We start from the raw sequence: 17480 nt of genomic DNA, 5'->3' as shown, positions 1-17480 counted from the left end.
GTTTGGGAACAAAGTTTTTGAAAACCACAGTTTTTGAAATACTACAGTATATTTTAGTCATGACAATACCACAATTTTGGAAACTGAGGTCCAGATCTAAGTTTAGAATACCTTAAAACAATTATAGTATTTGCAATACTTCAGTTTTGAAAACAGAGATTTTAGCTAGCTTTCCAAACATCATTATGTATATAATACTGCAGTATTTGAGAATACTGCAGTATTCTTCTAAAACTGTGAAAAAACTTCACTCCCAAACACCCCCTTATAGGCTACAAAAAAAGTTACTTTGAGATATAAGTTGTGAAAATATTAATGACCCATTTGGTAGGACTCATATTCCTTTGAAAACAGTTCCAGCTCATTTGGAACTGCCAAAGACGGAGTTGCCCAAAGAGCCATGTCAAAGGGGTCCTAAAAGTCGTTTAGCTGAACAGGTTTAGGCCTCATTTGGAACAAAGGAAAAGTGAAGAAAATTTGAAGGATTGAAATCCTATATAAAATTTTCGGTCCTTTGAAACAAAGGATTGAATTCTTACAAAATCCTATAAAATTTCTATGAAATGGACCATTGTAGTGAGAATTTGGAGGATTTCTAGAAATTTCCTATGGAATTGCAAGTGTCATGCAACTATAATTCTACACTTTTCTTGTCCCTATGCTTGAAAAATGCTGCATTCTAAAGTAGCCATTAGCTTTTGAAAAAAATCTTGTAAATGGACAATATATGTCATCCACATTTCTCACTACTCAAATATTTCCCTCTCTCACTCATAAGTGAACCTTGCTCGTCAGCTCCTCCTCCTTCATTATGTAGAGTGTAGACAGTGTAGGTCACGCCGAGAGATGGCAATAGATGAAGACCCGCTGGATTTTGCTATTCCAGACCCGACCCCGTTAGACTAATAAATACTTCTCGCTCCAATACACATACCCGTACATGGCTACAATTCCATATCCATAACCGGACCCGCCAGGTATTCTATATCCGAAGGGTACCTGTACCCTCTAGAGTGGTGGAGCTACACTTGTTTGCCCGACTTTATTTTTTGTCAAATGGTGAGCATCGAGCAGCAACGTCCGACCTTCCGTCTTCCATCTTCCAAGTGCGAGCGTGACACGTGCCTTTATGTGACTTGGTCGCTTGAATTACGCATTAGCGAAGAGTGGCATCACAAAAGCTTGGAGTTTTGGATTTGCTTTACTATTTTGATCGATTGTCTATCTACTGCTGTCATGTGTCCTAAGGCCTATGTAGTTGTGCTCAGGAGTCAGGAGCCCAAGACAAATCATTGAGCTAGAATAAAATTTTAGAAAATAATATTTCGGTATTTTGTACCATGGATACACGGGTACAAATTTAATTAGTACGTACATGTACCCGTTCTATCATTGGGTCATCTTTTCTTCTCCTTAACCGATTCATAGGTATAAAATTACGAGCCGTCTTTAGTCGTGCCGGTACCAATCGTACCATTTATGTCACACCAAAGCTGGCTACATGGGGGCTATTCACGCCGCCACTCAGGTAGGCCACGCCGCTATCGTGGATGGAAAGTAGTCTTGTGTACGGGAAAAGTAAAAAAAAAGAAGCTACTATTTTTCATAACCAATGACATGTGAGTAATTTCCATGAATAGTTAAAAGTCAAAGGTAGGTGAAAATAGGGATAAATGTGCTTTTAAATTTGTATTAGTTCTGGTCGTGACTTTTGTCAAGAGACAACTATTTTTTATTGATTTTTAGCTTTTATAAAAACCAAAGCATGTTGAAAAGCTAAACCAAAAAGCCCGAAGAATCCTTCTTAAACAAGAAACTGAACTGTGCACATTATTTTGGTGCCTAGTTCATCGACACTTGGTATGATTTGTTGTTTGGACTACGTTCACAAAATACATCTCTATTTGTAGATGACATATCCTATGACTTAATATTTGTCTTTTTAGATTATAATCTGTCTAGATTATATAATCTAACTTATTCTAAATTAAGAGCCAGTTTAATAACCATATTTTTTTCAAAGGATTTTCATTTTCTTAAGAGAAATTAGTTCATTTTTCCTTGGAAAAAATGGAATCCCTTGTTCCCAAACTAGTCTAAGAGGTTGTTTGTTTGGTATTATAATTTACATAGATTATATAATTCAATTTATTTTGAATTAAGAGTTAGTTTAAAATAAGTTAGATTCTATAATTTGGGAAGATTATAAATTCCAAATAAATATATTCTAAGTTAGTTTAAAATAAGTTAGATTATATAATCTAGACAAATTATAATTCAAAAAAACATGCCCTAAAATATAGGTTTACCGAAAATACACGGAGTGACGATTTTTTTTAAGTTTTTGAGGTATGCTTGCATCACTCATTCAGGTTCATGAGTTGGAACTTTAGCATAAAAAAATCCTAGATCAGAGCTGGATATAATGAGAGCGCTTCGATAATTCATGTACAAACTAGCTCCACCAAACCAAACAAGCATGTACTGTACACGATAAAAAACGTAGAATACCGCGGCAGCCGGCAGAGAGTAGGCAAGCAAAGATGGTGCGCCACCTGTTATCCAAAGGCGTCCAGTCCATCTCCTCCCCACCCGCGCACCAGCACCACAGCAGCCAGCGAGGCCGCCAGAGGAAGCCACCAAACCAGCCAAGTTGCGGCCTCAGCCCAACTGGTACCGTGCCGTGCCGTCTCCTCTCCTCTCTCCTCTCTCATCCCCAGGTCTCAGCCCACCTAGCAATGTTCTCCTCCTCCCCTTCCACATGACCAGCGCCGCGCCGCGCAGCGCAGCCATCCTTGTTCTGTCCCGGGTACGCCGCCACACACATCGCTTCAAGCGCTTCCCTCCGTCCCTCCTCTTTGTGGATTGGAATCGACGCCTGAAAGTGGATGACGATGGCGGGTTCTTGCGCCGCGCCGCCCGTTGCCTGTCTTCCCTCGTTGAGGACGCTGCCGCCAACTCACGTCAGACTTAGCGGCTTCTTGCCCTGTTCCGCGGCCGCGCGGTGTCGCGGCGCCGCCGTGCTGGGATGCGCTCTGGGGGCCAAGAGGCAGACGCCGGGTGTTCTGAACCGGGTACTTGCTTCCTACAGATAAACTTGATTTGTTGTTTGGTCTGCATGATTCGTGGGTTGGACTAGAACCTTTTCTTTTTCTGGCTTTGTTGTTAAACTGTTTCAGTGTTTCTCGATTGCATTGCTACTGTGATGACAATTTTGTCATGTTTATTATTACACCTTCAGAGATCATTCAATAGATGACAGACTATATGGTCACAAATTGAGTATGTATCGGTATCGGTTGTTATCGTAATTCCATGTGTGCCAAAGGATTTAACAGTTATTCTTGTTTTTTCAAGTCCAACCTACACGCATGCTGAATATCAGCAATGTGCAATAACCAAGATTTGTAGTCACATCAAATTGCCATATCTGTCTGCGTCACCGAATTTCCAGTGTTCACACAAAATTCTTATCGTAAAAGCAGTCAAATTTTGATTTGTTTTTTTTTTTTTTTGCGATCAATGGTAATGGTTAGTCCTACTTGTGTTGCTGGTATCTGCTGCTTAGATCATGTGCCTAAAGTTTGGACAGTGCCAATTCACACCTTTCTTGCATGCGAGCTATGCCTGCTAAATCACATAGCAGCTTGGGATCAATACCGACATCAGTTGTTAGGGAACTTTCTGGCTGGAAATGATAAAAATAATACCATACAGAAAGTTAACCATTTTTCACATATATTATGTGGCTACTCTCATTGCATGTCAAAAGTGATCGTGCTATAGCTTTTCTCTAGCATGGCTCAAAAGGTGAACAATGTAGCTCCGAGGATAAAGTAGAGCTCCTGTTTGATTCTCCATTGGAATCATCCTGACCCCATTTATTCAGAATCCAATACTTGGGATTATTGTCAGGTTTGTTATTGTCTTTTATTCAATATTTTCGTAATGCCTCTGGAGAGTTGGGTTTAAAATGGATAGCACATGTATAAATCCACCTAATGAATTTTGGTTGTGCTTTAAATTTTTTTTATTCTCGAACAACGCTGGCTGCCTGCCATTTCATTAAGAAAGGAATAAAGGTACAACAAGAGGGGGTAGACCTCGCCTCAAGCCCTCAACCCAAAAGCAAGTGGTTACAACTCACTCCCTAAACAACACAAAACACGACCCTACCAGCTGCTCAGGCATGCAGCTAAGAAGCCCTGCCGAGCAGCTCCTGGAGCACCTTGTCTCCAGCCATAACCGAAAGCCTACTCTCAGCTTCTACCTCCTGACAGATTACCGACACACTGGGATCCCGACCATCGAACACACAAGCATTCCTATGTTTCCATAAAGACCATACTACCAAAATAGTTAGGGAATTGATCCCTTTCCTTTTCTCTTTAGGCACCCTTCTTACAGCTCTGCTCCACCACACTGAAAAACCAGTGGCGTCATGGTTAGGTGCCAAATCCACCAGACCAACACATAGCAGGATTCTTGTCCAAGTATCCCTGGAGAAAATACACTTCAACATAATATGCTGAATGGTCTCTTGCTCTTGATCACACAGGGGGCAAACACTATGATGTGGCAGCCCATGTTTAAGTAATCTCTCGGCAGTCCAGCACCTGTTCTTGATTGCCAGCTTAGGGGGGGCCCAAGACTTCCAAATCTGTTTCCAAGGTGGGAACTTAATAGATCTAATAAAGAAGGAATTGTAAGCAGACTTGGCTGAGTACTGCCCAGAATTGGAAAGCTTCCAAGTGTGCTGATCAGGCAGTGAGGGCTGCTAAATAATCCCATCCACCAAACCCCAAATCCGTAGATACTCCACTAACACCTGCACTGTGAGAGCTCCCCGGATATTAGAAATCCATCTTCTATTATTTAGAGCTTGCGAAACAGTGCGCTGCCCCCCTAGCCCTTTTAGGGATAAGCTGAATGAGATTAGGGGCTAGCTCAACAACTGTAGAACCATTAATCCACCGATCATCCCAGAATTTAGTATTCTCCCCATTCCCCACCTCTGTAACCACAGCCATAGCAAAAAGAGCATGTGCCATACGAGGCACATGAACCGGTAGCCCTTCCCAGGGCCGAGCATGATCAGTTTTCTGCAACCATAACCAGCGAGTACGTAATGCCCAGCCCATAAATTGGAGGTTGAGGATCCCAAGCCCTCCATACCGCAGCGGCCGATGTACCTTCTCCCAAGAGACAAGACAATTACCCCCATTAGCATTCTGACGACCGGTCCACAAGAAACCACGCTGAAGCTTATCAATAACTCTTATTCCCCGCTTAGGAATGTCCAAAGCCACCATAAGATGCATAGGAATGGCTGTAAGGACAGGACACACCACCACCAGTCGTCCGGCACGATTTAACAAAGAGGCCTTCCATTTTGGGAGATTGGCTGCTATCTTATCAATCAAAGGTAGCAGGTCAGATCTAGTTGGCTTCCTGAGAGTGAGAGATATCCCAAGATATTTACAAGGAAAATCCTTGATTTCACATTCCAATAACTCAGAAAGCAACAACAGATCATCAGAAGAACAATTGATAGGACAAATTGAACTTTTAGACAGATTGGTGTGGAGACCTGATGCATGCCCAAAAAATTTCATCATTTGAGATATGAGCAGAATGTCATTACGTGCTGGCCTGAGGAACATTATCACATCGTCTGCATAGAGAGATATCTGATGTTGCTTTAAATGGTTGCAGCTTCTCTTGTGCTATGGTGTTACTGTAGATACATTATTACTTGATAGCTAATTTTGAATAATTGGTATGGGTTCAACCTTTTTTAAAAAAATCTTTTATTTTCATATACTACAATATATTTGGTTTTCACTAATGATTTACTGCCAGGGCTGTTTTTATTGTGCTCCTATAGTTGCTCTGTGGATACATGCGAAGAGATGGGCATGAAGGAGATGTAAGCTGTCAAGGAAGGGATGGCACTGTTATGTTTGGACCAGACGATGATGGTGTAAAGATTCCTACTCAGGTAGAGACTCTTGTAAAGGGCACTGCAATGGTTGCTGAACCAGAATACAAGGCTAGCCCAGATCTAGATTACCTACAGGTACCTTTTTGTGATCATTTTATACCGAACTGATTTTCCTATTAAAAGTTAACTTTAGTGGTTTTTAAACCTTTTCAAGTTAGTATGATACAATCAGAATTTTGATAATGAATGCTACTTAGCATATATGAGCTTTATGAATTGATTTATCCTATGAACTGATCTCATTTATTTTGTGGTCATGCAGGAGCTGCTGGCTATTCAGCAGCAAGGACCTCGTGCAATAGGTTTCTTTGGAACCCGCAACATGGGATTTATGCATCAACAGCTTATTGAGATCCTCAGCTATGCTATGGTCATAACAGTATGTTCCTATGTGCTGTTGTCATCCATATGATCTCCCTGATTTATATGCCAGTGTGTTTTATATGATCTTATATCCTTCTAGCATTGTTAATAATGTTTGTGTATAATTTGCAGAAAAATCATATATTTACATCTGGTGCTTCTGGAACAAATGCAGCTGTTATCAGGGGTGCTCTAAGAGCTGAAAAACCAGAGCTGCTTACTGTAATTTTACCTCAAAGCCTAAAGAAGCAGCCTCCTGAAAGCCAAGAACTGTTGTCTAAAGTAAGAATTCCTGGTATTTCTATTCTGAAATGAAACTTCCTGACGTTTCTATTATGAATTGGTCATTTTCTAGTCTACTTAGTTCCAGACTTGTTGCTATACATAGGGCCCTATGCATGCAGTTTACCTTTTGTTCTATATATTTAGTATAAGCATTTAGTAATATCTGGGATTCTGGCTAGAATATAAAGATATGCAGCTCTCTTGTGCGTAAGAAAATAAAAGCCATATCATTAAGCATTCACTGTCATATGTGTTAATTCTAATAGCATGCCTTGCGAATTTAGTAGCATCCTGCCTATGCATTTTTTCCACATGATAAATTTGAAATGCTCCAATAACATTTTGTAATTTTTTTATAGGTACAAAACTTGATCGAGAAACCACAGCATGATCATTTGCCACTAATTGAGGCTAGCAGGTCTGTGAGCTACCTTTTCAAACTGCTCATAGTTTTCCTATCCCCTCTATTTTTGTCACCAGTGGTGTTGCAGTGTGGATATATACCTATTTGGTCCATGCGGTGTATCGTTTAGTAGCACCTCTTCTCAGAGAGCGCACAAGTGCAGGTGCTATGCATCCTTTGTTTTTGGACAAAACAGATTGCACTTTGTTTAACTCAAATAGATCATTGATGGTTCGGTACAATCCAGAACTTCATTACGCTGCACTGAACCAAACACTATGTTCTGCAGATTTTGCAGTAGTTTCTGGCTTTCTGCTTCCTCATTTACAGAACTATTGCATGAATAAAAGACACTGAATCAAAACCAGCAGGTGGACAGGTTGATGCCATGATTAATATTTGATAACTCTAGATTCGGGTCTGTCCAAGGGTAGATACTGTACTGTTAGCTTGACCAAGTGTTTTTTTGTTTAGTCAGTTGTATTTTAGAATACCAGCGTCTGCCTTTTTGCCAATTTGTTAGAGTGTATAGATATCTTGTACCTTTCCACCACCCCTTTCAGTTAGGGGTAAATTGATGGAGATTGAGGGCTGATTTATAGTAACCAGGCAATTGAAGGGGATCGGGAGAAATCCCCTTGCTATCCAAAATTGAATAGCCCAATGGATTCCTTCCAATTTTCTGGTCGCCAAACCAGCCCTAAAGGGGATTAAATCTCTTTTTATTCAAAATTGTATGAAAAGGATTAGATCCCCTCAATCCCCTCCAATTGAGATGCAACCGAACATGGCCTTAGCCGGCTCAAGGACATGGATTGAAAGAGGAGTCACATTTATTTTTATCTCTGTATTAATATGTATTGTGACTAGAATACCACCTTTATATCTAGTGGCAACTGTTGCAATCTTCAGGTTATGCAATATGGACATCATCTCCAAGGTCCAACAGGTGATCTGCTTCGCGTTCCATGACAGCAAGCTGCTGATGGAAACATGCCAGGAGGCCAAGAACCTTCGGAAGATCGTGACACTCTTCTACTTGGATTAGCTCCTTCGACAGGGATCTATTCTCCTTTTTTTTTGTTCGTGGCGTAGGCTAATGTTGGGGGGATAAAAAGCAAGCTGGACGGTTTAGTTAGTTTCGAAATATACTGGATAGGTGGTGGGATGACCTTCCATTGGAGGAGAAAGTCATTTTGTTTCGCCCATTGTTTTGATTTTTGTCACAAAGAAACCAATAATCTTGTCGATATGCCTAGTCGAAGGGATTATAATCTGGCTTTATTTGTTGTTGATCTCAGGCTTATAATTAGTTCGTGCTCCAGTTTTTCCACCTCTTTTATGTCTGTTTCCCGCTTTTGATTTGATGAGATGTAATCTTGATTGATAACTTAGGCCATGTTTGAATGCATTAGAGTCAATCCTGATAGTTCAGTTATTAGCTACTTTTAGTAAATTAGCTAATAGTTAGCTAGTTATTTGTTAGCTAGCTATTTTTAGAGCTAGTTTGAGAGCTAGAAAACCGGAGGGAATTGGAGAGACTATAATCTCCTTCTTATGGCTAGTTTGGGAACTCCATTTTCCCATTGGATTTCTATTTTCTCAAGTGAAAATGAACTAATTTCCTTTGGGAAAATGAGAATCCCTTGGTAAAATGTGGTTCCCAAATTAGCCCTTATTCAAAGAATAAGAAGGAGATTCTAGCTCCTCCAATCATCTCCGGTTTTGTGTCTTTCAAACTAGTCCTTAATATAGCTAATAATTAACTAGTTATTTGTTAGTTAGCTAGCTAATAGCTACTTCAGGGAGATCTGTAACTTTTTTGTTTTGAAATATTTTCATTTAATGTTATTTAATCGTCAAGAAAATAATATAAAATTTAGCAGTATATAATCATTACTAAAATATGTTACCAAATGAAGATACTTTATATATGAAACTTATAGGTCTCTATGGGATGTACAAATTCCTAGTTTTGAGTTTTATCACATGTGATTGACAAGATGGTTATGCCAGGTATCTCAAGAGTTTTTCTAAATTTCACTATCTATTTATTCATTTAGAGTGTCATTTACATAAAAATTACTTTCTATATATTTCCAATCTTTAATGGCTTTTTTATATCTTATTTGCACTTCATAGAGCCATTCATCTTATTTATCTTTCGCTAGCGAGAAATCCGTAATAGAAGATAGTTACGTTGAGATGATCATTTACATAAGCTATTGGAAGTTTTTTTTTCAAAAAAAAAACTTTAATCTTATTAAGTAGAAGGAATGTAGAGAGTACCTTGAAATTGCTCTAAGACACCTTGTGTAATTGTCAGTTTGGAACTGGATGAGACAGTTATAGCTTTAAGAAGCTAAAAATACATTTTAACATTTTAGGAATGTAGAGAACACCTCGAGATAACATTAAAAACTGTTAGTACATTTTTCTTAATATAATTTAAGATTTCTTATCTAATTAATAATTAGTATTTCTATTATTTTTTCTTCTTTTGCCTCTTATATTAATTATTGCCTACTAAACTTCTACTTAACTAACTTATTATGCTTTCTTTTCTGTTATCCCTCCGAATTGGTTGATCTCTAATATAATAGTTTTATATTTTATTTAGGGTGTGTTTGGTTTGGCTTTTGCCCCCTAAAAGCCAAAAGCCAAACCAAAGGACTGAATTTAGGAAGTAGTTTTTTTCTTTTTAAAAGTCGACTTTATCGCAGTGCAAAACTGAAAACACCCTTAGACCTGTTTTTAGTGCCTTTCGGATGAAACTGGGAAAAACATATATCGAACAACTTTTAACGGCTTTTAGTGGTTTTCACCAAATGGTTTTTAGTTTTTTAACAACACATAGCTCACAACAGTTTTTTTTCACAGTTTACAACAATTTTTTTCACAGTCACATCTCAACCAAACAGACCCTCAGGGTTAGTCTTTCGTTATCTTCTTTATTTATCTTGCTGCTCCTGCTTGTTACCGTGCTTCTTTTTTCTGATACAAGAATTGTATTCATCACATAAACGCTAGACGCAAGGCTAATTGATTTTATCCCTTTTTTTTCTCTGAGTTAATAGCTATAGTATTGTTTTTTTTTCTCTAGACACAAAATATTTGTTTGGCTGTTATGTATATCCAGTAGTGGCAGAACAACCCACGATCCGTGCTCAAAATCCTGCAAAATCCTGATCCCGTGTCTCGCCATCTCTATGTATTCCACGTACTAGTAGCCTAGTAGGCAAGGGGCTTTGCCAAGCACATGGTAGGCAAGGGGATCAATAGCGCAACGTCTTTTGGCACGTATATACTCGAGAAATTTGCCGAAGAATCTTGCACTTGGATCGCGATGCGGATGTTGATGGGTGGCGGGGGCGTGGACCAGTTGGTCACAACGAACCCAACCGCTGCCCATGTGCTGTCCTAACAGGTGGCCAACCGCCGTACAGGCATCTCCATTGCACACACAGGCACGGATACAGCGTGTGTGCGCTTGCTTTTTAGGCTTGAAGCTACAAGCTTCGTCCTCTCCTCACACGTTACGCACCGCACAAATTCCATTTCAAATCACTCATGCTATCTTTGCCTACGGACACGTGTTAGAGGATACCTTAGAAGACATCGCCGTGCCCTTCATGCCACAGTGGTCACTGCACCACCATCAACACTGGCTACATCACATATGTTGGCACCACATGGCACCACCACAATCGGCGGCGGCACCAACACTGGCATCTTCATTATTGGCACCGAAGTTGTCATGTTATGTGTGCAACTTTAGCCCGTACCAGTTGCCCGATGTTGAGTCGATGCTCTCAACACTGACTCCATCCTTGATGAGAGTGGTTCGCAACTCCTTCGCACCTTCGGCACCATACCATCGCCGATGAGGACATCACATATGTTAGATTCATTGTGCATGTTGATGTGCATCGATGTCAATTCAATGCTCGTAGCTCCGCCACCATGGGTGTGCACCAATGCCACTGATGTTGTTGCCAACCATCATTGAAAGGATCTAGATGCCCAAGGGAGGGGGTGAATTAGACTTCTCTAAAATTTCTTGCAAAAAATTAAACATATAATGAGCTCACTTCAGCTCTTGTGACTAGGAAGTGTTTCTATCTAACAATCAAAAGTTTTGTATCCTAGATTTCAATCATATATTAGCATGGCAATTCTAGCAATATAAATACTTGAAGGTGATTGCTCAAAGTAAAGTAAGAATTAGAAACACCTCGGTGTTTGCTTGAGGCTCTTCTTCGCCTCCGAGGACATCTTCAGTGGTTAATTTAATCAAAAAAAACTTTAAATGGATAAATTGGATGGGTCTAATTAGCCTCAAGGCGAGCAACTAGATGTTGGCCCTCCACTTAGCATTCATAGCGCCACAAGACATGTTCGGTGTGCACCAACTCTCTACACTGTACACATCCGATCTAATGGTTTCAAAAATTAGACATTATTGTACAAATATTTGATGCTCTATCTGATGCCTCACCAAATGTCTCGTGAGTGTACCACTCAAATATATAGTTTCAAAACCTCTCTGAGTACTCAAGTGAGTCTCATATACAAGTTATCTAGGTGTCATGTCTAGTGCACATAAGACACTTGTTTCAACTCTATTTCAAACATGGTAGTACACTATGTGATGCATGTTGGTGTTTCTTAGCCTATTAAATATAATATATGCAAGCAAATAGATAATGTTATAGCCTTTCAATCAAGAGTATTCCAGGGTATTGAAATCCACGATGAATGAGGAGTAAAGTAATTGTTAGTGTTTATTAGTATATTAGATATAATTCACAATTGCATAGATATACATTGTAGGCTTTCACATAAACAAATAGATAACATGTCTAGTAAAAGTTTATTAGTATACCAGATTGCGAATTGCAAAGTGAGCAGCGTAGGTTCATTACTTCAATTATACACTCAACTTTCTAAGCTCTATATCGCCATCTTTATTTACTTTTACTATTTTCCCTCTTTTTTACTTTACTGATTGACAGTTTTTCGGAACTATAGACAAATACTCGGGCAAATCATCAGCTATGCAGATAAATCGTTGTGCCCGTTGATTAAGTTAATGTTTGATTCTGGAGCTAGTTAAGATGGAACGGCTTCATTCTAAAGGTTGATTTGTAGGGAACACGGGAGATTGGAGGAGATTGAAGGGAAATTAGTTTATTTTTATCTCAATCCTCTCCAATTCCACCGTGATCCTCTTGTCACCAAATCAACCCTAAAGAGTGGCTCCATACCGAAGATTTTAATGAGCCAGGAGATTCAACATTTAAACATAGCTTTTTTTTGAGCCATTCTATCTTTTATAGAACCAATTCAAACAACAACAAACTGAAACATAATTTTTCCTTTTTAAGCCATTCTATCTTGTATAGAATTAATTCAAACAACAACAAATTAAAACAAATTAAAGCGGAGACACTATCTAAAGTCGGGCTCTTGTTTCAATAGCTGATTTTTTTAGAAACAAAAATCTCCTCATTTTTAAAGGAAGCCTCCCTTTAACTGGAAATACATTTCCTAGGGGAACCTATTTTTAAAAAGAGGGGAAGTTAGGAGAGAACCGAGAAAAGTCCCTCGTTTGATAGATCTTCAAGTCTCGTTTAGTAGATTTTTTGAGAACCTGTTAGAAGAGCCTTCCTCTCTTGGGAGGGTGAAGAAACGCTGGCCTAATTAATCAAGCCCGCTGCACACCCTCTTGGGAGGGTGAAGAGCAAACTCGCACTCGTTCGGGATGTGGGATTTTTGCGACAATTTTCTACCATCGGGCGAAGTATCAAATTGCAACTACAAACTGTTTCATAGGATTGCACAAAGAAGACGCAATAACATAAAACATCATAAATCCATAATAATAATCCCTCGTAGCCGGTGAGCAGTAGGTACAGAAACGCACATAATAAATAATAATAGTAATAAACTAACACCAATCATACTAAATCAAATCCAGCATCAAAATGAAAAAACTCTCCAAACGCCCAGATTCATCCATCCACCCACCACGTGGAACAAAACCAAATGCCTCATCTTCATAACACTATCACCACCGCTACGATACCTGCGACTAACATTAGACTGCAACTCTCACTACCACTGTACCACTAGATCTGAAGACGCGCACGCAGACGGGGCGGCCTCACCGCTCAGTGGCGGAGGAAAGCGGCGAGGAGCGCCGCGAGGCAGCCGACGGAGAGCTGCGCTGAGAGGGCGCCCGCGCCGGACATCGGGGCGGGGGCCGGTGCCTCGGTGGCGGAGGCGGCTGTGAACAGCGCGTCAACGACAACGGCGGCGGTGATCACGGCGGCAACGACGGCGGAGATGCGGGCCATCGAATCGATGCGGTCGGACGACGAGGTGGCGGCGTCGGAGCGAGGGCAGCTTAGGGTTCTTCTGTTGGAGGCGTGGAGGCGGCGTGAGGAACGGGGCTGGTGCAGAGGCCACGGGGTCGGATTTATAGGAGTGAGGGCGGTTAGGATTATTGACCCCAGTTTTTTGTGGGAAGATATTTAGTGCGGTTGACAGATATTCTTGCGTAATTATAGTTTAACTAGATGAACGCTTGCTACGGAAACGAACATATTATGATAACATATATTGAAATTTAAAAAAATTAGTCAGCTAATGTTCTTATTTAAAGATTGCTCGACATTTATAAAACTAGATAGTATGGTATATTTAGTGTAGGATGTATGAGACAGGTCTTTCAGCAATATACCACCTTACTTTACTATCTTTATTACAAATTTAGGTCATACATACACAGAGAACAAACTCAAGGCAGTTTTATCCAAGTATGATGTGTAGATTCTTCTAATTTACTTGTGAAGTGGATCCATAGTAATGAAATTGCGCATGATGTTTTATATTGTTAGGGCATCTGGGTTTCATGTCCTTAAAATGCGTAGCCGTGGTGGAATGCCTCTAGCTTTTCTGATTTTACAGATACCTATCTATACCTTTGGGGCTTATTCGTATCCTAAGGAATGGTCACCCGTAACCATTCCTAGCCAGCTTATTTGTCTAATTTATATAGGGTTTGATCAATTGGAACAATTCTGGGGTGAATTCTGGCTCAAACGAACATGCCCTTATCGATTTAGCTAGAGAGAACGAGGAACACTGAAGCGTCCCGATCCTTTGGGACTCAAATGTGATACAATTACTAGTCCCAGGAGGCTAGTAACCACATTCCTTACTTCAAATAGTACAGAGTTCGAATAAATGTTATTACAATACCAGAGTACAAGCTCGAGAGAGCCAGAAATACAAAGCGCAGTAGAAGATAAACTAGCCCAAGCCATAGGTAGAACTGGGTGTAGACACCGTACGAGTTCAGATTGAGTGACTGCCCATAAAGTCTCGAGTGGTTGTACTTAACATGAGTACAGGTAGTGAAGGATGATAAACCGGTCCTTATATGAGGGGACAATCCTTCTGCTCACACCTAAACCAGTTGAGTCATCACCTTAGGCCCTCCCCTAAACCAGGGAGTCCCTGATCATCCCACTCACAAGGTGATGAGTGTGAATACCCTTCATCATACACTTTTTGAAAACATCGCTTAGTCAAAACACTACCCTTTTCTCATCCCACATTTTGTACTCAAAAGATGTTTGTTAATGCGGGCTATCTCTCTGCTCACAATGCAAATGTTCCATCCCTTAATCTCGGCTTAGGTAGTGGTAGAAAGAATAGGTAAATTATGCATCAAGGGAAGGATGAACTTGCCTTCGTCGAAGCTTTCCTGGCACAAAAGATCTATTTCAGAGGGGTCGGGTTCCTGCCCTTCTTTCGGAGCTACAAATTCCGGAGGATCGGATCCCTCTTCCGCTAACAAACACAGATAAGGAACAATACATCAATCATGGTGACTTGGTGGGGTGTGCCAATTATTATACATTATTATTTTTGTGCCCTATAATTTATGTAAACTATTTTTGGTGCATAAAATATCAGTATATGAATATATATATATATGAAAATAGGAAAAAGAAATGGAAAAAGGAAAAAGAAAAGGAATTCTCAGCTAGCTGGGTCGGGGGGAATTTCGGCCCAACGAGCGCGGGCGCGCGCGGGAGTGGGCAGGCGGCCCAGCCGACCCACGGAGGAGCGGAGCGGCGCGGGCGAACGCCGTGGGTGCGGGCCCACACGTCAGCGAGAGGAGGGGGGTAACGACATGGAGCGGGCAATGGAGGGAGGGGGCGAACCGGTCGGGCTCGACCGCCGGTGAGGTTCGCGGCGGTTCTCCGCCGGGAGCTCGGTTTTGTGACGGAGGAGTGGTGGCGAGGCACGGGCGGGGGTAGGGGATCTTGGGGGTAGGGCCAATTTGGCCGGAGGGTGCCTGGGGTGGCCGGTCCACGGCGCTCGCGGCGGTGAGGTCGCTGGCGAGGCTGCCGAGCGCAATAGGAGGCGGGGATGGGTGCATTGTGTTTGTGAGGAAATGGCGAAGCTCAAGAACTATATGAATTAGACTGGAACTTAGCAGAGGGAGAAACGCGAGGCTCATCGGAGTAGGGGAAGGACGCGGCAGCGCTGGCTCAATCGAGCTCGGGGAAGGAGGAAGAGGGTGGCCGAGGCTGGTGTGAGGGATTGGGGAGCTCGGGGTGGTCCTTTTATAGGCGCCCGGGGCGGGGAAGGGGCGAGAGGTGGCGTGCACCGGCGAGCTCGCCACGTCAGGGATGGTGGCGCACAGTGGCGACGACGAGACGACTCGGGCAGGGGGTGACGGGATGGCTCGGCTGCCGCAAGGGGACAGAGGCACAAGGCGCCAACCGGGCAGGCGAGCGAGTAATGGCGAGACGACGGGGCGGTGGCGACCGATGGCGATCGCGTCGCTAGCCCTGGTCACGGGCGCGAGGAAGGCGCTGACGGGCGGGGCCCGCTTGCCAGGGAGGGAGAGATCACGAGGGAGGGGAGTGCAGGCTGACGGGTGGGGCCGAGTCGACAGTGGGAGAGCGACGAGAGAGGGAGAGGGGGGCAGCTGACGGGTGGGGGCGGGATGTCAGAGGCGGGTGCGGGCGCGTAGCGATAGGCCGCTTGGGCCGCAGAAGGGAGAGGAGTGCGGGCGCGCGCGCGAGGGAGAGAGAGGCCTGGGCTGGAAGCGGCCCAGCCGGGGGGTTCCTTTTCTCTTTTTTTCTTTTTCTATTTCTTATTTCTATTTTCTATTTATATTTCTTTTATCTCCTTTTCTTTTGAACAAATAAATAGCTAGATAATCTTGGGTGCTAGAAAAATAATAATCTATGTGATGTGCTTCTAACAGTCAAATGTATGCATATGATGAGATGACCTATGGGGTGGAATTTAGGGAGAGAAAAAAGGAGGGGTTAGGAGATTAGGGTTCCAAACCTTGGGTTGAAATTTTGGGATGTTACAAACACTCTCATTAGTATTGTGGTTTTGGTGGCGACGTAGACAAAATAGAGCAAAAGGCACGTCAGAGGTGGAACTCAAGTCGGTGTTGACAATGGCGTCACACTTCCTCTCGAGTCTCGGTCATGCCTGGCAGCACAGCGTGCGTGACCTGCGTGACACCCTCGACGTTGACCTAGATCAGGTCGCGCATCAACTCCTCGTCCGCCTCATGGAAGTAGCATGTGTACGGATAATAAAGCTCGTCGTGACCTTGGATGGAGTCTTGAGCGCCTCGACGCCGGTGAGAGCACCTAGAGAGGGGGTGAATAGGTGATCCTGTAAAAACTTGAACTTTAACGCCACAAAACTTTGTTAGGAGTTAGCACAATAAAACCAAGTGGCTTGAGAAGAGTTCTTGCAAGACACGATAACCACAAGAAGATCAACACAGATAGACACAGTGGTTTATCCCGTGGTTCGGCCAAGTCCAACACTTGCCTACTCCACGTTGTGGCGTCCCAACGGAAGAGGGTTGCAATCAACCCCTCTCAAGCAGTCCAAAGACCCACTTGAATACCACGGTGTTTTGCTTTGTACTATATCCCGCTTGCGAGGAATCTCCACAACTTGGAGCCTCTCGCCCTTACAATATGATGTTCACAAAGAAGCACGGAGTAAGGAAGGGATGAGCAACGCACACAAGTCACAAAATCAGAGCGACAATACGCACACAAGTCACAACACGAGCTCTCAACACAACTCAAAGAGTTCTCTACTCAAATGGAGCTCTAGTTGCTATCACAAAGAATCGAATGCGCGGAATTGAAGTCTTGGTGCTTAGGAATGCTTAGAGAATGCTTGGTGTACTCCTCTATGCGCCTAGGGGTCCCGTTTATAGCCCCAAGGCAGCTAGGAGCCGTTGAGAGCATTCCAGGAAGGCAATTCTTGCCTTCTATCGCCTGGTGCACCGGACAGTCCGGTGCACCACCGGACACTGTCCGGTGCGAATTTCTTTCCTTCTTTGGCGAAGCCGACCGTTGG

The 17480-nt window shown here is 42.4% G+C and overlaps 1 protein-coding gene and 1 pseudogene across 3 annotated transcripts; one reads left to right on the top strand and one right to left on the bottom strand.

Moving 5' to 3' along the window:
- The first annotated feature begins 2625 nt into the window (after positions 1 to 2625).
- On the top strand, positions 2626 to 8388 carry LOC100282381 (cysteine sulfinate desulfinase/cysteine desulfurase and related enzymes). 2 transcript variants are annotated; one of them, XM_035965850.1, is made up of 6 exons: positions 2626 to 3074; positions 5863 to 6079; positions 6267 to 6383; positions 6500 to 6649; positions 7012 to 7070; positions 7968 to 8388. In XM_035965850.1, exons 2-6 carry the CDS (start codon positions 5903 to 5905, stop codon positions 8101 to 8103), a joined length of 639 nt encoding a protein of 212 aa, XP_035821743.1. In that variant the 5' UTR covers positions 2626 to 3074; positions 5863 to 5902; the 3' UTR covers positions 8104 to 8388. The 2 variants fall into 2 exon arrangements, with proteins under 2 accessions (XP_035821743.1, NP_001355878.1); NM_001368949.1 differs by having other exon boundaries at positions 2731 to 3074; positions 5888 to 6079; positions 7968 to 8223.
- Positions 8389 to 12913: 4525 nt separating this feature from the next.
- On the bottom strand, positions 12914 to 13509 carry LOC100275288 (uncharacterized; annotated as a pseudogene). The gene has a single exon (NR_156714.1). The product of NR_156714.1 is annotated as an uncharacterized protein (transcript).
- Positions 13510 to 17480: the final 3971 nt, after the last annotated feature.

Source organism: Zea mays, chromosome 3, assembly GCF_902167145.1.
Source record: "Zea mays cultivar B73 chromosome 3, Zm-B73-REFERENCE-NAM-5.0, whole genome shotgun sequence".
NCBI lineage: Eukaryota > Viridiplantae > Streptophyta > Magnoliopsida > Poales > Poaceae > Zea > Zea mays.
The sequence above is the reverse complement of the archived record's forward strand: the minus strand, read 5'-3'. Positions and strand labels throughout refer to the sequence as shown.

What these genes read in the sequence shown, in the direction of transcription:
- LOC100282381 (NM_001368949.1), top strand. Translation starts at nt 2,889, where the DNA reads ATGACGATGGCGGGTTCTTGCGCCGCGCCGCCCGTTGCCTGTCTTCCC. An exon ending in GCTATGCTATGGTCATAACA is followed by an intron (nt 6,384 to 6,499) that starts GTATGTTCCTAT and finishes TATAATTTGCAG; the next exon opens with AAAAATCATATATTTACATC. An exon ending in CCACTAATTGAGGCTAGCAG is followed by an intron (nt 7,071 to 7,967) that starts GTCTGTGAGCTA and finishes TGCAATCTTCAG; the next exon opens with GTTATGCAATATGGACATCA.